Source organism: Nannobrachium achirus (assembly GCF_963921795.1).
Source record: "Nannobrachium achirus genome assembly, chromosome: 20".
NCBI classification, from domain to species: domain Eukaryota; kingdom Metazoa; phylum Chordata; class Actinopteri; order Myctophiformes; family Myctophidae; genus Nannobrachium; species Nannobrachium achirus.
In genome coordinates this window covers 48306305-48329535 of record NC_137827.1, presented here as the reverse complement: position 1 = coordinate 48329535, position 23231 = coordinate 48306305, and the positions used below count along the sequence as shown (strand labels likewise).

The 23231-nt window shown below is 44.0% G+C and overlaps 2 protein-coding genes across 2 annotated transcripts in view; one reads left to right on the top strand and one right to left on the bottom strand.

Annotated features, from left to right (window-relative positions):
• Nucleotides 1-23231, top strand: part of slc4a11 (solute carrier family 4 member 11) — a 227040-nt gene that overhangs the window by 2551 nt on the left and 201258 nt on the right. The gene's annotated exons all lie outside the window — the stretch shown is intronic.
• Nucleotides 7331-9868, bottom strand: LOC308305463 (cap-specific mRNA (nucleoside-2'-O-)-methyltransferase 1-like; the record flags this gene model as incomplete). Its single annotated transcript, XM_080750259.1, has 1 exon — nucleotides 7331-9868. The coding sequence occupies one exon, from the start codon at nucleotides 9866-9868 to the stop codon at nucleotides 7331-7333; it is 2538 nt and encodes an 845-aa protein (XP_080606385.1).

Below are 23231 nucleotides of genomic sequence, written 5' to 3'. Positions count from 1 at the left end.
CATCAGGCATTATAGAGACCAGGATTACCGCATGTTTTTCTGAGGGTATCTACCCTAGGAGACACGGGGAGAACATGCAAACTCCACACAGAAAGGCCCTATCGCCAACCCCACCTAGTGTGTGGGCGCTGATTTAATGTATAGGACTTATATTTATTTGTAAGACTGTCAGAAAGGTGTGAGTGTACACTACACATACGTCTTAATGTATCAATTTGTACACTCTCAGAGTTGAATGAACACTAGCCCTTACCCGTTCAAAGATATGAGCTCCAAAATGATGTGCAGTGTGTGGGTTATGGGATGTGCACTGTGCACACAGTATATGAGGGATGGAAAGTAACTTTAACTGGTGCTTACATGATAATATGTAGGAGCATCAATGTAAGAAATACCCGTTTCGTTTAATGGCTACAGAGATACTGTGTACCGATCTGCATGATTTTTGGACAACATCTGTAACAGGGCCAGACAACCCCCCCCCCCCCCCCCCCCCCCCACCCCCACCCTACCCCACCCCCCCGCGCGCCACACACACACACACACACACACACACACACACACACACACACACACACACACACACACACACACACACACACAGCTGGTTAAACATGTTGCCTCATGCTAGATGCAGAATAGATATGCCTCATGCTAGATGCAGAATAGATAGTAGATACACCAGAAAAATGGTAATATACAGCATACGATTTGTGACAAGTGACAAACGGGCTTCACAGTTATGTCAGGTGTGTTCATATGCTAATGGTGATGCGATTTCAGATCAATTGCTCCAGCCACTGAGGAGAAACACTGTTACAGACGGACACTCAGACAGACGGACGGACGGACGGACAGACATTTGGAAAATGATATGTTTGATGTGCGTGCATGCGTGAGTGTGTCTATGTCACTTGATATGTGCACGTGTGAGAATTCTGAGAACAAGCAAGCCGTATTAGTGTTGCTGACAGCCAAAGGAGACTGAGAATCTCCCCTCACACAAAGTCTTCTGAGATCCCTGAACCCATTTGAAGGTGTGATGTGGCTGCCTGCCTCCTCTCTTTCATTTTGTCTGGGAAGGCAGAGCGGGATACTGCCGCACGCAGCGGGCACACACACACGCACGCACATGCACGAACGCATGCACGCATGCATGCACGCGCACAGTTCGAGAGCGTCATGGCACTGTGCACACTAACTACACCACCGAGAATGTGTGCTGGGGCATGATAGGCGTTGCTGTGACTTGTCCTCTGGAGCTATTTGCATTAATTTGCTGGCGGGGTGATTAGAGGCAAGGAGAGGGCATGTAAGAGATCTGCTCATAAAACAATTTAATACTTGTGCTATTGGGTTGTAAAACGATTTAATGCCAACAGTAGAAAAATGCTTAATGCTGGCTGGAGGGTAGTCATGTCCTACCAGGGGCTAGATTCTTAGATCAGAGGTTTAATTCAGTGGTTCTCAACCTGTGGGTCGGGACCCCCAGGGGGGTCCCCATATTATTTTGGCGGGTGCCCAGATGATTAACTTAATGTGCAATATTGTTTTCTCACTCAACAGTAAACAAACCAACTTAATGTTTAAGTTTAAGTCTATAGAGGGTATCTGCACATTTATAAAGTGACAATTTAAGGACTCTTAAATGACAAATTAAACATTGGCCAAATTGTCAAATATTAGCGCCAGAAATTGTGAAAATAGCCGATCTACATGCTCACAGCGCCTCGCAACACAAGGCGTTGTGAGCATGTGAGCTATTTTCACAATAGAACTGTGATAGCAAAATGTAATGCCTCAACTCTTAGTGCTCGTCAGGGTGGGGGTCCCCATTTAAAATGTGATTTTTGTGAAGGGTAGTGGCCTGAAAACGTTGAGAACCACTGGATTAATTGAGGTGATTTGTACACAGATTAGTTATTGATTACAAAGATTTGAGATGGGTATGATACTCTGAGAAATCAGAGATCACATCAAGTAATGTTTAAGCTCAAGTTCCAGTGGTGAATTATATTATGCCTTATCTGCAGCAGCACAACTGGAAAGACCACTTAATTTCTAGGCGTTGATCCATTATTGATCACTGGTTACCTCTCACTGGATTTCCTCAAGTAAGTCATGTTATCTGATACTTTCTTAGCTACTTTTGACTTTTCCTCCACAGTCAATAGAATTTGAATTTGAATTGACAATGTTTTGGTTCTACATTTGAACGGCACGGTTATTGTATCTGTCGGGCATTTTCATCCATTATTACCTCGGCATTTTGAGTGAAAGGTATATTATACAATATATTAGTATCAAGTCAACGGCCAGGGAACAAGCCAAAAATTCAAATGCCTTATTATCCCAAAAGGGCATGTTTTGTTCCGCAACAGAATATAAAACGCAATATAAATAATGAACAAAGATTCACATAAACTTGCCGTACAAGATTCATCAAATGAACAATGCACAGTCAGGAAATGACCTCTGATGTGGTGAATGCTGTACTGCTCTGCTTTAGTTCGTAGTGCATGGCGTGTAAGCTGCTGTCAGGGTGCTGTACAGCAATGGTTCTCAACCTGTGGGTCGGGACCCCCAGAGGGGTCCCCAAATTATTTTGGGGGGTCGCCAGATGTTTAGCTAAATGTTAACGTTGTTTGCTCACTAAAGACCGACATAGACAGTATACGTGTATAGACCCACAATGCAATTTAAGGACTTTAAATACCTTTTTAGTACCTCTGGTCAAACATTGGTAACATTGTCAAATATTAGGCAGAAATTGTGAAAATAGCTTACCTGACTTTCGCCAGATGGTGGCAGCATTGCGTATATAACGCTCTGCTTTACCATCTGGGCTTGCTCGGCCAGAGTTGATAACACTCGTAAAGTCCCGGGCCGGACCAATCAGCGGCAGCTATGGGCGGGCTCTGAGCGGCTCTGAGCCAATAGAGTCTGATTGCAGACCACGTGGAAACCCAGGAGGCGGATTCTGGGTGCAACGTCATGCAGACAGGCCAATATGAGTGGTTGGAGTTGGCACTCCCAGACTGTGATAGAAACGGCCACATCCAATCACCTGCTACAGAAATTCAAAAAATGGCCCGCCCCTTACATCGAGTCTGTCCGAGAGAGCCCAGATGTAAGGCAGAGCGTTACGCACTGCTGCAACTATCTGGCGAAAGTCAGGTTAGAAAATAGCAGATCTACATGCTAACGCGAGGCGTTGTGAGCATGTAGATCTGCTATTTTTTTTACAATGGAATAGATCAAGTCAAACTAAATGTAATGCCAACTACAACAATTGCAAGTGCTTGTGCAGAGTGGGGGGTCCCCAGTTGAAATATGATTATTTTCGGGGTCGTGGTCTGAAAAGGTTGAGAACCACTGCTGTACAGTAGCTGCTACTACCATTTTATTTCACTTCTCCTCTTTAGAATTGTATTTATTGTCTCTCAAAAACATTTTGGCTGTCAACCATCGTCTCAAACAAATATATATATATATATATATTTTGCTACATTTCTGTCTGCCCCATGCAGTGTTGCTACTGGAGTACAGCTGTAAACATTTTTATTATCTGGGATCCACTGTGTTCCAAGTCTGTCTTTATATGACAGATTCAATAACAAACAGTTGTGTTGTCGTCGATGGATCTTCCTTCAACTGAGGGGGAAAAACTGTCAGTAATTAGTCATGCTCAGTATATTACTGTTGCTATTTACATTCATGCAGTTTTCTAGGGCTGTCACGATTATAACATTTTACATGACGATTAATTGTCACTCAAATAATTGCGATTAACGATTTAATTGTGTATTTGTTGTTGACAATTACATTTCTGTTTGGCTTTTAGGCTTTGAAGTTGCACATGGCAATCATGACACATAACTTAAATGTACAAAGAAATTACTGACATATTTGACAATTTTATACTTAAAAAAGAACATTGATGCGACGCGTTGTGAGCTTGTAGATCGGCTATTTCCACTACTTTTTGAAAGTGTTTGTAACTATATTAACATTTCTCAACATGGAAACGATTATGACGATTATGCAAAATAATTGTGACAGCCCTATTTGCCTGTTAACCATTCCACATCTGGAAGATTATTTTTTCTCAGCGTGGCTCTAATGATGGCCATGTCAGTCAGTTGGTTGGTCCATCCATCCGTCTGTCGATCCAACAGGTTGGATTATGGTCATGTAAAACCGTTCCTTTTTGAGCAGCGCAAACCGCTCATACGCTGTCTGTATTTGTACGGAATGTATTAGTAGTACAGATGTCCATGTATGGAGATCCGTGCTCATACACATAAAGTAACTGACCTCATGGACAGAACGGCCTGTACAAGGATATATATATATATATATATATATATATATATATATATATATATATAAGGGCTGGGACTTTAACTGATTAATTGCGATTAATTCATTACAGAAATTTTTTTAATTTATTTTTTTAATCACACTTAGTTTTTGCACCACAGAACCTTCAGTTTCGGGCATACCGATCATAGCGATGCACCAACCAAGAAGAGACAACAAACGCAAAGGGAGAAGTATAGCCGATCAGAGCGCTTTGCTTGGCCCAGTGGATGCGAAATTTAGAAAAAAAACTCACTCGTACAACAAAATATGTTTTACTTGAAAAAATGCTTCTCAGGTCAAATATTTATATGCAATTAAACATGCGATTAATTTCGATTAATTAATGAATTACAAAGCCTCTGATTAATTTGATTATATATATATTTATGCATGCATATATGTCCATTGTGTTTATATGTTTTATTAATAAAAAAAAATAGCATCAATGTAAAGTGAGTGGTGCTCACCTCTAGGGCTGACCCAAAAAATTCGAATATTCGAAGCTTCGTTCGAAGGCACGGTATTCGAATTTGAAAAATAAATTCGAATAATCGGCCGCGGCCGTTTGTCCTTTGGGGGGGCCGCGTGCCTTAGCTTGCATGCGCCTCGCTCCACTCTAGCATGATAGCATCACCCCCTTCTCACACACGTGTTATAACAAGCCAACAACAACCAGCATGCATGAAGCCATCCGAATGGTCGACGCTGAAGAAAAAAAAGAAAAGACAGCGCGCTGTCACATATACACCGACATCCGTTTGGCACCGAAATGTGTAACACCAATGTCTGAGTAACATCATCACCCAATGCAACTATGCGATGCAGTCACACATTTCGTTTGCCACCCATTGTCGGTGTAACATCCATGCACCTCCACACGCTGACAGACACACAACTCAACGCAAGGAAACAAACAGCGACAATTGGATTTTACAAATCGGACCCCGTCAGCGTCGATCCCGTTTTAAAGAGGACAAAAGAGCTTAAAAACAACTTGCTAGGGTTACATTGTCGTGGTGTTGATGATTACAAGTTTATATCGGATCTGCAAGCTCACTAGTCGCGCCCGCATAGAGAACTACGTTGTCTGAGCCTGACCATCAGCTTTCGGCTGATGAGTGGAACGTTACATCAGACACACTGCAGTGCAATTATTTACTATAAAATATACTATTACATTTGCGTGTACAGTACACCTTGGGACTTGGGAGTTAATCTGTTTGTTATATAGGGCTCTTGAGTCGCGCTGCTGCTGTTTGCTGTTGCAGCCACGGTGTGTTACATTACAGACGTGATGTGATTATGTCAATCCTACTGTACTGCAAAAACACTTTTCTTTAATATAGAAAACATTCGTATCTTCTTCTTCCTCGTTGTATTGTCGTACTATTTAATGAAAATAAGGAGCTTTATTACGAGGAAAAAACTGGTGTGTTTTCCCTTTTAAAATTGTGTAAATCGCGCATTTTTAGACACATTTCCTTAACGGTTATCACTTATGTAACCGATAAACTTTTGCTCCCCCCCCCCCCCCCCGTCGCCGTCATCGAAGCTTCGAAGTTCGAAAGAAAGCTTCGAAGGAGCTTCGATTATGAAAAAAGTATTCGAAGGTCAGCCCTACAGTCACCTCGCATGGTATCAATCACAACACACAAGTGCATATCTCCTGGTTTGGTCCGTTCTGTCCGTGACATCAGCCGTGGTGATGTCAGTCTCTGAATACTTTCTATGACGTTAGTCTGGTAATAACGACATATAGGAACACACAAAGCCAGACGTAGGAGCGGTTAGCACCGCTCAAAGATGATAAAAAGATTGCCTTATGGGAGGACCACGCTCAAGTCACTATGACCCAGCCATAACCATATAAGGAGTTCCCAATGCGGCCATATAGCCAAATATGGGCAGCGTGATCTAGTATGAGAGTGATGACACGCTTTGATCTCGCCGCTCTTTCTATCTCAATGGGATAGGTCCCTGAAGTTTTTTCTTTTTTAGAATTTCGAAGCTTCTCTTTTTATTATTATTATCATCATCGATAACAAAGGAGACCATAGCATAACAAATATTATCTAAAAATATCTATCGGTTTTAGATTTTTGATTTCTTTATTTATTTTTTAACAAGAGTTTTTACTTCATGGTCTTGGTGTCTGTGATATAATATATCACACAATCAACATGTAAATGTGAGATAAAAGCTTAAAGATACCTGTAAAATAATTTAGCTAGCCATTGCTAGCATTGCTAACAGTTCCTTCCAAAATGTTGCGAAATCTCAGTAAAAATGCTGATATCTACCCAATCGTTTTGAACGATTGGGTTTTAACACTTAGACCTCAGCCACGGAGAGAGCAGGCAGGTGGAGAATTGAGAATAGTGTTAAGGGAAATTTCATTTGCACATGAAAGGACAGCATGGGACAGATAAAGTTTCATCTCGAACCACTGGATGAGGAAAGCAGCCATGCTCGGGACTAGGTCAAGCAAGTCTGTCGAGTGAATTTGTGTGTAGATACTGTATTTATGTACCGGTATAGTGTAAAGCCACATTGGACACTCTAACCAGTAGAATTAAACTGGCATCAGTTTAATATCTGTCTCTAATTAAAAATACAAACCCGCAGAGAGACATGATGTGGGGGACCATAAGAAAAGCAAATGGGGACATGCATTCCAACAGACTGACAATGGCAGTCTGTCTAGTGTTGAACTCTCTTATGTGCCGACGGCCTTCTGTATATTCTAATTCGTAAAGCCTAGAGGTGACAGAAATGGAGAAGAAGAAAGTTGTCCATCCCAAGGCTTAGGGGTACTTGGCCAAAAGACACAGCCAGAGACACAGCTCTGCAAACCGTCCCTCGTCTTGGCTCCAAACATTTCAGGACGATCCAGAATCGATCCAGGAGCCAACACGACACATTCTGTACATATGGTACTGGTTCGCTCAGGGATTGAGAGGGTCACTCAGGGCTGGTACTTCTGGCGGATGAAGGAGAGCACATCGTCTTTGGACAGTTTCTCTGAATCCATTCGCGTCTGAGAGTCATGAACTACAACCCCGTCTACCCAGGCCCAGAAGAGTCGCTCTGAGTGGCAGACGTGAAAGGGAGCAACAGCACTGGAGTGCAGCTCATAGGTGGACTCCTTGGTAATCTTATTGAAGAAGAATTTCTTCTTAGAGTTCTTGCTGTAAGCCATAGTCCAGGGTTCATTGACCGTTTTGATGATGTAAAGGCCTGTGGGAAGGAAGTGTCTGTCGTTTTTGCCGGTGTAGGACAGACAAGGTACTCCTCCTGAGCTCTTAGTCATCTTCATCTCCAGTCTGACAAAGATCTTCTCCATCTCTTCCAGTCTGTACACCTCCTTCACTCTGATAGGGTTCATGTCTGGTCTGCTGAGCTTAGACACGGCCTTGACAAACTTCTCAGCCATCTGGATCCTTTGGTTGAAGTGCTGATCTCTGACATCAGTACCGTTGAGTACTAGAGCATCCAGTACATGTACTGCGTTGATTCTCCACTGGGCCTTGCCCTCTCCCTTAAGCTCCTGGACAATTTCTACACTCAGCAAGGTCTCTCGGGGCAGCTCCAGCTTAAAGCTCTCCAGCTTCTTCCAGCACAGAGGCATCTTACCATCCCACGTGTAGATCTGGGATTTCCCAAGCGCTAGCAGGAAGATCTGTTCACCTCCTCCCACAATGCAGCGGTAGTCCAGGACATGGTGCAGCTTCTCTAGCGTACTGGAGTTGAGAGGGCTGATGTTACTCTGGAACAACTCCACATCTGAACCCTTGATCAGTTCAAAGAATTTGTTCTTGGGGTCTGTGGAAGCAGGAGTCACTCTGGCTTTATCAGGGATCCCCCAAAGCTTAAAACAGTCCTTCCTAATGTCAGCTTGCCTGGGCTCAGAGAGAGCCGGGTCTAAGACGTAGGCATGAATCTTAGCCAAGGCCTTGATCTGCACGATACAGTGGCTCTCGTTGGAGTTGACCATGTGCTGATAGAAGTCTGTGTCCTCCTTAATAAGGCTCAGAGGCACCACCTCCACAACGTCCTCTTCTGAGTTCTTCAGCTGCTTGAGTTTCAGGTTCACCCTGAACATGTAGTCCCTCACAAATTCAGAGCCGGGCTTCAGTCCACGGCACACTATGTACCTCTCGGAGTTGGCGGGCCTGCTGGTGAGGGGCTTGAAGAGGGAGATCCTGTCGAAAGAGAGGTAGAGCAGGTAGACCAGGCCCACGCTGAAGGGAGTGAACAGGTCAAAGGTCTTACACATAAAATGGCCACCTGTCCTCAGCGTAGACATGGCGGTGAGGAACTGACAGAGAAACAACTGTTTGCTCAGGATCTCCTGAATGTTCTCCTGGCCCTCCACTGAGAAGCCCCCATCAGCCGTGAGGAAATGGAGCCCTCTCCTCTCTGTGCTCTCTAGGACAAAGTTCTGGAAGGCGCTCACATTCTCTGGAAGAGTGATGTCTCCATCCCCATCCACCCCTCCTTCACCGTAGTAAGGCTCAAAGAGTTCACTGGGTGCAGCATAGAAGTCTTCCAGTTTGAAATCGCAAGAGCCTTTTAGCGTCATGCCGAAGCCCTTGGCGTGCCAGCGCCTCTTCCACAGTACGTACTCGGAGAAGCCCCCAGGTCCCGCGCACACGTCACCAAAGTACAGCAGCTCACCCTTACAATCCTTTGTCAGAGACTTCCCTTGTAAATCCTTTGGGTTGGTGAACATGTAGTCAAAACAATGGTCCATGTTGGCCATTTTCATCGCTGCCCTGTTAAGGAAGAAGCCTCCTCTGATGGTCTCGTAAGGGTTAGAGCGTGTCCGTGCTCTCCTTATCTCCTCGCCCTCCAGGTCATCAAACACTGTCTTGCATCTAAGAAGGGTATGAAGGAGGTCTTCAGTACAAAACTCTGTCTCGTCCTCAATTTTTAATTTCCTCTGTCCCAGTAACATCCAGTCCTTCAGCTCATCTGCATCTGGGATCTCAGTGGAGCATTCTGGGAACCAATGTACTTTCTCCACAGCACTTGGCTCGGGTTCGTCCTGCCAGTCGACATTGAGCTCCCCCTGGAAGCCCTGCAGCGTGAGGCCCAGACCTCTCCTCCCTCGCTGTGTGGAGGCCTCCACGATCTCCTTGCGTCCTTGACCAAACCTTCCCAGACCCTCGCCCTCACGGAAACCCATTTTGGCCATGAGTTTCTGTGACACGCTGTTGTACATGGAGAACTTGGAGGGCCCCTCAGTTGCGGAATCCATGGTGGGGAGGCTGTGGGGCGTGTTGGACATAAAGAAGCCTGGTCTGTGGTCCTGCTGGTCACTGTGGGAGTCACTTTGGCTTGAGTCTTGACTGGCTGATCGCCGAGGTGACTCTTCATCTGAACTGCCTTCGTCACAAGCCCCTTCAGCTTTCCTCTTCATCATGGCTTGAGGGGCTGGTTGAGGAGAACCAGGTATAATAACCCTGCCCTGGCGATGATGACTCTGATTGGTGGTTGCCATGGCTACTGTGCGGGGGATGACTCATGAGTGTCCCTTGGTCTCTCTGTCAGACGCAATATTGATGACATCAGGGATCTCCATATATGGGCATAAAAGGAACAGACTAGGGATGTGCCGAAAGCAAAATTCTTGGCCAAAACCGAATACCGAATATTGGAAACATTTGGCCGAAAACCGAATAGCCGAATAATACATGTATATAATTTATTTTGTATTACTAATTTTTGCACCATTGCTGTACCTTTGTTGTAAAGCTACCTGATTATGGCAAAGGACATGATTATGGCAAAACCTAATTTAAATAGTAATCACCATATGGTTCCATAAAACATTTATTTCTCACTTTTGAATGCACACATAACATATTTATTTTTGTGTAGAATTATTTATTTACTATTGTGTAGTAAATTTGTAATAAAAGACAAATTATGTCTCAAAATATTAACATTCCATATAGTTGAATTATTGCATCATAAAGAAATATCAATGTAATTATTGTTATAAAAAAAAAAAAATATATATATATATATATATATATATATATATATTGAATATCCTATACATTATTCGGTAGTATTCGGTAGTATTCCGTATTCAGTATTCGGTAATATTCGGTATTTAGTATTCGGTGCTATTCGGTAATAATTATTCGGCTGTAAAATCAAACCGAACCGAAACCGAATATGCGTTTTTTTTGCACTATTCGGCCGAAAATATTCGGTGCCGAATATTCGGTCACATCTCTAGAACAGACCACATGAGACTGACACAATATGTCCATACAGTATGGGAATTCCCAGATACAGGCTTAAAGTTGTACCATGTAACTTTTTTGGAGTGGTGAAAGCACTCCCAATAGACAGGTATATCCGTGGGTATGTCCGTGGGTGGCTGGGTGGGTGGGTGGCTGGCTGGCCGTGTCCGTAGCCTGGCAATACCTTGAGTGGCCACACACAACACACTAGTTAAAGGAGGGGCGCTGTTTTGTGCAGGCCAGGCACACTCAACACACACACACACATACACGCACGCACGCACGCACGCACGTACGTACGCACGCACGCTGCTCAGATTCACCACTCCACTTCGAACCGAGGTTTGAATTTTTATAAAACAAATCTTAAAATGGTCCTAGCTGTTAAATCGCTAAAGTTTTAGAACCCCCACTCCGTTATTTTCAGCTTCTAAAGCCTTCTCTTTATATGTTTTCTATGATCCCTGCCCGGGACCGGTTTTCGCGGAAAAATTGCGTCATCACACTACCGGCCAATCACAGCGAGGGTTATACACTGCCGGCCAATCACAGCGCAGAACATACACTGCCGGGCTCTCTGGTGGGTTTAGGAAACACGCCTTCAGGAAGTACACTGCAGTGTTTACACTGGAGGAGTCTAGCATGTAACTCTCCAACCGCTGCTCGTAGAAGGACACGGGAGACCTCATTGAAAGCGTCTCGGCGAGGCGAGGCGGACGCGGTGGTCTGACGGCCCGGTCCGCGAGCGAAAAACGGACGAAAAAAGCAAACGCGACCGCGGTTTGCTATACTGCTACAGACCACCAGTTGAGCAACTTACACAGTATAGCTTTAATATTGATGACATCAGGGATCTCCATATATGGGCATAAGAGGGACAAGGACGGCCATATATGGAGTGTGACATGAGTTGTGACTGACTGACTGACTGACTGACTACTACTACTGGTACTAACTTGTCCCTACGGTCACAATAAGTGGCATTGTCCTTTAACTCTTCCTGACTCTCTCTCTCTCTCTCTCTCTCTCTCTCTCTCTCTCTCTCTCTCTCTCTCTCTCTCTCTCTCTCTCTCTCTCCACTTTATTGACTAATAAAACACAGAAATACCTATAAAATAACCTGTGAACAAAATGGTCCCTCAGGCTCCCCGAGGTTGTCCCACTCCTTATGTTGGGAAACGATGTGATTGACAGCTCTGTAATCTGTGTGTGTGTGTGTGTGTGTAGAAGGGCTTGCAGGCAGCAGAGACCATAAAGTAAACCAGAACTGCAAGCTATCGATACGGTGGATTTTTTTCAAAAGATTATTTTGAATGCCTTTCTACTTTATTATGACAGTATAATGAAAAATGACAGAAGAGAGATGGGATGACATGCACCACAACTCCTGAGCCGGACTCCCAACCCACGATAACAAAGAATGTGCGTCAGGAAGCTCATTTCGCCGTTTTCACAGGCTTTTGTGCTCTGTTATGACATGTTCATTGAAGGAAGACTAGATAGTGCTTATGACATATGGCCCAGGTGGTGCTGGACTCAAACCTGTGATTTTGGCCCGCTGGTGTAGCGGTCCGGGCACCTGGGCTCTACGTAGCCTGACAGCGCGCCGTGGGTTCGAGTCCCGATCCCGACGGCCTTTGCTGCGTCACTCCCGATTTCTCTCTCTATCCCCCATTTCCTGTCAACCTACTATCAATAAAGGCATAAAATTTAAATCCCCCAAATAAATCTTAAAAAAAGAACCCCTATGATGTCACATACAGTAGTTCTACATCCACGGGGCAGCAGTGGCTCTGGGGTAGAGTGGCCGGTAGAGCGACCGGATGGAGAACTGTAAGGTTCCCAGTTCGATCCTGGGCTCCCCCAGAGTTAGTAGCCTGCAGTAGTGTCAGATATTTGTACTTAGGTTTACATGTAGCCTGTTCATAATAAACTGCTGACACAGTTGTACTTTTAAGGCTACAATGTGTTTTAGGTGACATTCACACAGGCACGTTTTATGACGATTAAAACGAATCCTATTACGTATTGTTGGAAAATACACAATGGTTGGGCATGTGTGAAGACGCATCCGTATTCTTTTTCGAATAAAAGAAACAAATGCAAATCCACAAAAAAACGGTGGTTTCGATGCGCTACCGCAAACGCTTCCCTGTTGGTGTGAATCCATCCGTCTCAAATACATGCAATGAAACATTGTGGTAGGCTATATAGAGCCATGTGCGGGTTAAATCCATAGTTATTTATAAAAGGTTAAATCCCCCCGTCTGTTCTCATTAGATTTCTGACGATTCTGGCCGCCTCCTCCCCTCAGTTGATTTCTGATCACCACTCCCTCGATCGCACATGGTGTATTATTTGTGAGTTGTTGCTCACAGTTAAATAAAAGGAAAGTGCCACAGGAGTCACTTGTATAGCTGTATATCATATAATATAGGCCGATGTGTGGGTCTTGCTCGCGCGCGCGGCTCTCTGTGCCAAATCGTGTCCAGATGGAGACGCTTCATGCGCGGAGCGCAAAGAGGGAGCCAGCGGAGGGAAAGACGAGGATCAGAGAGAGAGAGAGAGAGAGAGAGACTGAGAGAGAGAGAGAGAGAGAGAGAGAGAGAGAGAGACGTTGACGCTCTACTCTTCGTAGGTATTCATATCTTGCTAAAGTATTTTCTGTCTGGTTTATTGCTGGTAGATTTTGCGAGTCCCTCCCGCCGCCGCTGGTTTTATTTTGTGATCGCCCGTTTACGACGTCGACCGCAGATAAATAGGCTAATGCGGCGCTTGCGGGGGTCCTGCGGTTACATTGTGAGTTGAACTTGAAAAATTAATAAACACAGGGAGATGAAGGAGGCATTATTATGCAGCTTGGATACATACATGTCCCATGGACAGACGTGGACGATTCCTTGTTTGTTTCGGATGACAAAGTGCAGTGCGAGCGCAAACGTATCAATTAAATATGCAAGAATGTAGCAACTTCACCCCTCCCATTCGCAAGACTAAACCGAATTATATTATGAGAATGTGGCCTAAGTGTAGCGAAATTAAAATACCAAAGTTGCAAGTTACTATGAAAAGCTCAACTGGCAGTCTGTCCGTCCCGTCCCGTCACGTCACGTCACGTCACATCACGTCACGTTACACTTTTGTCACAGATTTTGGCCTAAAATCACGCAAAACGGTACACAGTATCTCTAAAGTCATGTCATCAACATGGATCTGTCCCATTTCCCATATTCCCTCCTGATTGGCTACGATTGCCTTCTTAAGTTTGTGTATGCGACCTGACGGTCGCTTACACGCGAGGCGTTGTGAGCATGTAGATCTGCTATTTTCACAATAGAAACGTGTCAAACAAAATGTAATGCCTCAACTGTTAGAACTCAAGTGCTCTTCAGGGTGGTCGGTCCCCAGTTCAAATATGATTATTTTGGGGGTCGTTGAGAACCACTGCTGTATGTAATGTAACCTGGCTGAGCCACAGGGACAGCCAGTATGGCACATAGATTGTTGGTGAATGGTGAATGTGGGTGTTAGCAGTTCAGCCGTGTGGAAGTGGAGCTGCGTATGTGCTGCGTGAAGATGGATGACGCGTGCATGCGCGCGTGCGTGCGTGCGTGCGTGCGTGCGTGCGTGCGTGCGTGCGTGCGTGTGTGTGATGTGACAGTGAATACTGATCAGTATTCACCGCTGGCACCGGTTCCCCGGCAGCTTCGGCTTGAACACAGCCATCTGGGCCGAGGATAAATACGTACGCACACACGGTGGCAAAACCCGCTTGTACACAAGCATGCCCGGTGCGCAGTCATATGCAAGGTGTGTGTACACATGCACACGTGCGCACGGGCGCGAACGCACGCACGCGAGCGCACACACACACGCACACACACACACACGCGCACACGCACACGCGCACACACACACACACACACACACACACACACACACACACACACAGTATATACACACATGTTTACACATGTATACTGTGTAATATACAATATGTACAGTATATACTGTATATACATATGTGTTATATGTGCACAATTAGTGCTTGCACAGTTAAAGGGATTTTTCCAATTCTGGTAGTTTTATCGTCTAATCAGGCTTTTGTGAACACCCTGGGCAGATTTTAATTTGCTTCATTCAGTATTTAGATAGTTGATATTGATTTTATTAGACTAAAACTCCCATTTTAACCATGATAGATTCTTCACAAAAAACAGGTATTTTTTTCTGGTGACTCATACTATACCCTCCTAATATGTGAGCTGGCTGTGTTTTTTCGATTCATTTTTAATATTTTTTGGGGAAAATGGGGGAAAAAATTGAATAAAGAATTAATAAAAAGAAATGTAAAAAGTTATCGACAAAACACTGCCAGCTCATGGATTAGGAGGGTAGTATGAGTCACCAGAATAAAATACTTTTTGATCAATCTATCATGGTTAAAATGGAGTTTGAAGTATGGAGTACTGGGTGGAGAGTGTCTGATAAAATGAATATCACACATCTAAATATTGAATCAAGCAAATTAAAAACTGCCCGGGGAATATCCCTTTAACACCACATGCATTATGCTTTGCATGCACATTCAGTCTCTCTCTCACACACACACACACACACACACACACACACACACACACACATGCACACACTACAGTTGGGATTTGGAAATTGAAAGAGGAAGTTGCATGAACCATTTGTGCAGTCAGAAAATGTTTTTCTGTGATGTAGCTTTATAGGGTTTTGAAACATCCCACAGTGGATGAGTTCTAGAGTATAGGCTGTGAATTCTACTCGACTTGAGGTCTGTTTGGAAAGTATGGGGAGATGTACTATGTATGAATCACTTTCACTGACAAAATGTCTACAATAAATGTAGACTTTTTTTCTCAAGGACCATGCATAACTCACGCTATCTAAATGTAGCAACAGTCAAGTCCTTGGATCAAATTGAGAATATAGTTTACTTTTTATCATGTCAATTGAGTTCTGCAACAAGGATTTAGTTTGACATTTTTTTTTACAATGGTGTGGTTATGGGGCATTGTACACAATACATCAGATTTAACAATTGGCAGATGATTTGTTTACCTGGAAATGAATAGGGAAATATACAGTACAGTAACAGCAAACCAAAATTAGAGGAGTTTTAGCTTGATAATACTGCTGTTGAGGTATTATACCATCTTGGCTTCTGATTAGTCTTACAGTAGCTACTGAATTTCTGTTCCTTCATGAGTTTTCAAACATGAACTACTACACACACACACACACATGTGCACGCACGCCCGCCCACCCACCCACACACACACACAGACACACCCACGCACGCACGCACGCACGCACACTACACACACATTTTGTACACATCTTATTCTTTCACAATGATTTATAATCCCTCACTTCCTTTCCTGTTTTTATGGCTCCAGATGTGAACATATAAATAGCATCCGTTATTGTCTATGGGGTGGTCTTATAGTGGTGTGGGGTATTTAAACACTGGTTGTACGGCCTGGTGCCCAGCGGAACCACCCAGCCATCTCCCAAATCCACTTGGACTTTATATTTTTAATTGATTGAGAGGAGGAATCAGACAGCATTGCACAGTTCCTCTTTCCAGCACGCGTGTGCACGCTGCACACACAGAGTTAATTGGACGTAAAGAACTTGCTTCTCGTCAACGAGATTTCCTGTCCTGTGTTCTTTTTCAGCAGCAGATGACAACTCATGGGAGGGCTCTGAGAGAGAGCGTTTTGTTGAAACGGGTGAGGGGTAGCGGTTGTGAAGAGCCATGTGCTGCAGAGCCAGTTTAACTAGCTGTTCATTAACGTCAGTCATCATTAGGGATGCACTGATACCGATATTTTTTTCTGTCGCTCCTCCACTCTTGTCTCGCGAGAGAGGAGACACGAGTTTCCATTGCATTTTGCACTCAGTTTCACTGACTGCACTCAGTGTTATTTGAACCGAAGCCTATCCTACAATTAATAAATGGCTTTAATTGAAAGGTGATGCATTTTTTATACTTGCTATGTAGCCCACTGAGTATCGAGTATCGTTATCGGGAAATATGACAATTAATATATTGGATTGGATCGAAATTGAAAAAACCTGTGTTTGTGCATCCCTAGTCATCATGAGAGGATATATTCTGGTGTGAAGGTTATGCCTGCTGTCTAGTTTCGTCCGCTATCTGATTAGCCTAATGTCAGTGGTTCCCCCAAGGACCCCCAAATTGATATGTATTAGGCCGCGGACCCCCATCTGAAAATGTTTTCTTCCAGGGACCCCCCCGAAGAGAAGATTTATGTTAAAAAACGGATTTAATTTAATAAAATGTACAAAAACTTTCATTATTTTTCAAATATTATCAAAAATAGCAGATGTACAAGCTCGCAGCGTGGTCTACAAGCAACATATAAATCGTTAAAATTGTTAAAATGACTGAGAATTGTGAACTACTTTGGCTGGGGACCCCCTGGAACCCCTCCATGGGGAGTCAATTTTCTCACCGGTCCTGTCTTTCATGTGGGGTTGTCACTGCCATTTACCAAGGCAAAATCCTCATTTAACTCTGACGTAGCTTTAAATATTTGAATATACACAGTATATTTGAATATAGAACATTCATTGACAGTCCACACACACGCGAGCACACAAACTAAGTGCAGTTCTTTCGTTCTCACTTTGAGTTCTTGCTTTTCCTCTTCTCCTCTTGCTTTCCCACTTCCTCTCTCTCTTTCCTGCCTTAATTCTCCTCCCTCTCCCCTATAATGTGTTTTCTTTCACTCCCTCTCTTCCTTCACCACTGTTTGTCCATCTCTCTCTGCCATCTGACCAATTCCCTTTGCAGTGAATTTAATTCCGAATCAACAAATTGAACGCGGCGTCGTTGGTGGCTGCGCGCGTGCGTGTCTGTCCATCTCATCCGTCCCACCCGCCCACGAGCCCCGCTCCCCAGCATTGGTAATTATTCCAAGATGTCCACGGACAGGCGTGTGGATGAATTTCCGACCCGCGGCTGCGAGGCTGTCTATCCCACATGCCTGAGCAGAAATATCAATGCGCTAAAACTGTGTGGCAACGTTTATGCCGTGTGAACGTCACGCTCACACGCCGGGCATTCATGTGCACATGTGCATGTGCGTACAGTACATACAGGTACGCGCAGTCGCCCACACATAAAGTACATGCACGCGCACACACACACACACACACACACACACACACACACACACACACACACACACACACACACACACACACACACACACACACAGGTAATTGTAGACTCATATTAACACACAACTAAGCACACCCTGATATTAGTATTCGCACACAGGCTCATGTATGTACGCCCATGCATATGTGCGTGCTCGCTTGCACACACACATATGCACGCACGCGCGCGCACACACACACACACACACACACACACACACACACACACACACACACACACACACACACACACACACACACATACACACACACACACACACACACACACACACACACACACACACACACATCATGTCATGAATCACCCTCTCTTGTCCGTCGCTGAAGCAAGGTGGATATTTGACTGTTTTACTAAACATGTCTCGTCGTGTCACACAGTGACTCCCTCTGCCTTAGAATTGGTTGTTAGTCGACTCCACGCTGCCTCAGAAAGCTAAATTTATATTATTAGTCCGGGAAGCACGTTGGTCGGTAATGATGATGCAAGCTGGGAATTCAAACCCCAACACTGGTTGTTGTTCAGCTAGTACCTGTTGTGCCTGTTGTCAGAGTATCCAGTGCGCTGTGTAGTACCCACCACCATGTGACCCATCAACAAATATATGAAATATATGGAGATATGGGGATCCCTGATGTCTTCAGCAACTGCTGACATCCTGTTGATCAGCATCACTGCTTCGTCATCATAATGTTCAAGGGGAAAACCTACTTTATGTCAAAACTGCACACGTGTGAGTGTGAGTGTGGGTGGGGGGGCGGCATGTCTGGGCATGTAGAAAGATATCCATCCATTATTTCCTACCACAATCTTTTGTAAAAGACAGGCGTATTGCTCATCGAGTTGTGAAAAAAGAAAACAGTCGACCGTGTACTGTTGTTTATGTGTGTTAAAGATTTAAGACTAGCGTTACTGGAGCTGCTGCTACTGCAAGAACGAAAGCTTGGTATGGCGGCATCACCGTGTGAAAAAAGAAACAAGCGTTCGTTTGGTGGTGAAAGAGTTAAATGGCGCACATTGTTAAATTACGGTAGCATTTTTTTTAGGCTATTATTAGGGCCCGAGGACTGCACAGTAGTGCGAAGCCCTATTTGTAATCGCAATGTTTTCTCCGCAAGGAATCGCCTTTTTGAGGCGCCAACCGTGCTCCAAAAGTTGCACATCACAAGTGGCGAAACATTTTCATATTCTTAAGTTTCTTTTTAGTATCTCCAAGAGGCCAAGCCGAGTGTCCTCCTCTTTGGGATTCATAATATCATCACCCTGTTTCTGTGGGGCAGAGAGAGAGAGACAGAGAGAGAGAGAAAGAGAGAGAGAGAGAGAGATATGACTTTGCTTGGAAATGGAAAGTCAAAACAAATGAGGGACAAAGATTCAAAGTTCATCATGATAATGACAATATAAAAGGGATTTACACGTCATAGAACTAAAGAACACAATGAGAAAGGCTGAATGAATGGAGATACGTAGAACAGAACGAGATGGAGAAGCAAGGAGCCTTATTTATTTATTCAACATGATTACTCCCGGTTATCATGTCTGGAATAATTACAGTTTACTGGACATCTGATAAAAAATGACGGACATAAATCATTTTTATTGCATGGATGACGAGCAGGTGCTTAACCGTAGCCAATAACAACAGTTAGTTATGTTTGCGACTGAAACAGTATGAACTTAAAACGTATAAGGGGATTAATTATCGGCTACAATCGTGCAGGTTGTGTCCATGGCTGCCTGCATAATGATTTCTCAACAAAATGATTCATTACTTTAATAGAACACATGCCTTTGAGAATAATGAGCAATCAAAGGGCCTGCGCAAATCTTTCGAAGTTGATTGGTTCATCTGGCCAGCAATAAATCAAAATATAGGCTACTCAGTACTCACAGGTATGGTGACATGATTATGTTGTGACTGCATCCACGGGTCCGTTAGAGGCAACTTTGGGAAAGTTGAATAAGCTTTTGTGGAGATCTTGTACAGTCTCCTCATGAATAATGTCAATTAATGTGGCAATATTGTACGGGTTGGGACCTTGCATTTCATGTATCTATCGTTATGATTATTTTCCTGGATTTACCTGCATGCTACACAACCTGACGCTAGTATGGACATCTGTTGTCTCTGATCTTCAAATGCATATCGTTGTTGTCCGGTGGAAACCTTGTATGTCCAAAACCGTTCGTTTTGTATTTATCGTTTTAAAAATGATCTAAACTAGTGAAAATAGACAATCTACAAGCACACAACGCCTCGCACAGAGGCGTTGTGTGCTTGTAGATTGGCTATTTTCACTAGTTTTGTGCATTAGTCTTCTGTAATGAACCAGGGCTTTACAGTACTTTATGGAAAAACGTACAAATTTGAAACTTGGAGATACGAGGTTTCTGCCCGACAGTGACGATATGCATGCATTGTTGTTCATTTGAGGTAAGACAACTAGGCGTATTCATTACATTTTTCATGCCAGTCCCATACTCGCAGAACTCCTGTGAAATATCTGACGTAGTGACGTGATGTACAGTATGTCCGCACGTGCGAGAGAGAGGAGAGCAGAGGATTAAGGGCTGTCCATATGTTCTCCGACCACCAAACTTTCCATCGGAAATGTCTGACTTTCCCACGTGCAGCTTTCCGAATTCAAATTCAGGGTAATTAATGCTTTTCAGAAGTTGCGAGTGACGTCATTTTGTAGTTGAACCGGACCTTTTCCGACGAAAAGTTGGGTGGTCGGAGACGGTATGGACAGCCCTTTAGAAATGTGTCTGACTTGCAGCAATAATCATAAATTGTAGTCTTTGTTTTAACCGGTCAGGATGTCCAGATTGAATTTAATTTCAAAGCTGGCAATTACCAGTCTGAACGCGACCTGTGATGAATGTAAACGTGTGTGTGTGTGCGTGTGTGTGCTTGCGTGCGTGTGTGTGTGTGTGCAAGTATATATACAGTACTGTAGGGGTCTTCAACATTTTCAGGCTAAGGACCCCTTAGTGCTAGCAGAGAGAGAGATGAAGCAGGGACCCCCTCTATATATTGTATAAATGTGTGTTGGACATTCTCATCGATTTCATAGATGGATTCATAGACTTTGACACGTAACCACTTACAATTATGATGATGATGATTATTATTAGTAAACTTGACCTTTCACTCCTGTATTCTTTTTCCCCTCTACACCAGACCTATTTGCCAAAAATAGCCGATCTGCTATTTTTGGAGCTGTGTGAAACACAGGCTCCCTATACGTGGCTGTGTGGGTCTGTCTGTCTGTCTGTCTGTGTGTCTGTGTGTATGTAGCCTGAACTTCCTAAACTTCGGCACGCTACTAGTCCCACAGTTTTGCCACCACACACTCGCGCCATATGTCAAATCGACCGGCTTACTCGGGAATGGTGGGCTAGTAACTTGCTAAGAGAAAGGTTCAATAGTTTAATTGATATTAATTTATTAGTGAATTAATTTTTCCCATTGACTTATAATGGGAATCGCAAAAACTCCCATTCAATTATTTGTCTCTCGCAAACCATAGGGGCTACAGTTTCAAGACTTGGAGAGGAGGTTCATAATGATTTCAAGGATTAAATAAAAAATAATTGTGTCATTTGGCCTCATGGTGGCGCTATAACAGCCCAGTTTACGTTTTGGCCTATAACTGTTGAACCGTAGGTCGGAAAATTAAAATTATTTTTACCCTGGATTCCCTGGGTCAAGACGCATCTCCCGATATAGGCCACGCCCATTTGCGCCAGGATAGATTTTCCGCCATTTTGAATTTTCTCCAAAACACACTTTTTGTTCCTTTTCCTACATATTTTCTTCAAATGTCTTAAAAACCGGTACACATGATCTATGAACCTATGCAATGAACATACTCAAGGGATATTGCGATAGTCCATTCCGTTCGTTCGTAACGGGCTTCCAAAGTTAGCGGGAGGGGCCCGTTTTGCAAACAATAGCCATAAATCACAAACAAAAGGTCCAGTCAACACTGAATTTCAACCACAGGTCGGGGGTGGCATACTCAACGAATCCCCAAAAGCATTTCCACTCTGCCTCATGGTGGCGCTATAACGGCCTACTTGTCTCGTAACTCTTGAACCGTAGGTCGAAAAATTAAAATTATTTTTTCCCTGGATTCCTTGGGTCAAGACGCATCTCCCCATATAGGCCACGCCCATTTGCGTCAGGATAGATTTTCCGCCATCTTGAATTTTCTCCAAAACACACTTTTTGCTCCTTTTCCTACATATTTTCGTCAAATGTCACAAAAATCGGTACACATGATCCTGGGTGACCAGAGAGGTGCCGTTGAGTCTAGCCTGCCCTGAGCATCAACTGCAATACACACACACACACACACACACACACACACACACACACACACACACACAGCTCCACTTCACACGGGTGTGATTTTTGGCTAAAGTTCTCCTCAGAGTATAGGGATGCGAGGGTTCAAGATGTTCATTTAAAATAATTATCCTATCACCCAAGGATTTGGTGGCCCCCCTGTAGTAACTCTGAGGACCTCCAAAGGGGTCCCTGACGCCTGATTATGGATCCCACTGGAGAAGATGGTTGGAAAACAGTATATAGCGCTCGTTTTCACCAGCGTTGGCAGGTTAGCTACTCACCAGCGTCGGCAGGTTAGCATTTCACCAGGTTAGCATTCACCAGCCTTAGTTTTACTGAGGTTAAGGTTAGGGTTAGGGTTAGGGTTAAGGTTAAGGTTAGGGTTAGGATTAGAGTTAGGGTTAGGGTTAGGGATAGGTTTAGGTTTTGTTGCACCTCTGCCGCGGTCCAAGTGACTACAATGGAGCGCTCCCTACATCCGATACAGTCAATCACAAGCTTCAAAAATGAGTCCGGGGTGTGGTTATCCATCTTTCCCAGTGGGATCCATAATCACGCGTCCCTGACCCCTTGTTGAAGACCCTTGCAGTACTTTATATACATGGGGTCCTTGTCATGTAAATGTTTTGGAAGCCCTTCAGTATGTTAGTTGTACAGTAGTTCCTCAGTGCCAAGGCTTTCCAGTAGAATCTGTGCCGGTGGAGCTCTGTGGGGGTCAGAACAAATAAATAGCAGTGATGTACTGTACACTGTGCCGTGGCAGAATGGAGAAGAACATCATTGTTTGTCATATGCTGTAGTGAAGGCCGGCCTGCTCAGCAGCACAGCGTAGACTCATTACCCATTTAGGCCTACAATTATTGAACACTTTGACCAGTGAAAAATAGCAGATCTACAAGCTCACAGCGCGGCGAGTGCCGCGCTGCGAGCTTGTAGATCTGCTATTTTTGAAAAAGTCGTGAAAATGTGTGAAAATCTTTGAATACATGTATTTTCAAAGCGAACGTTTGTA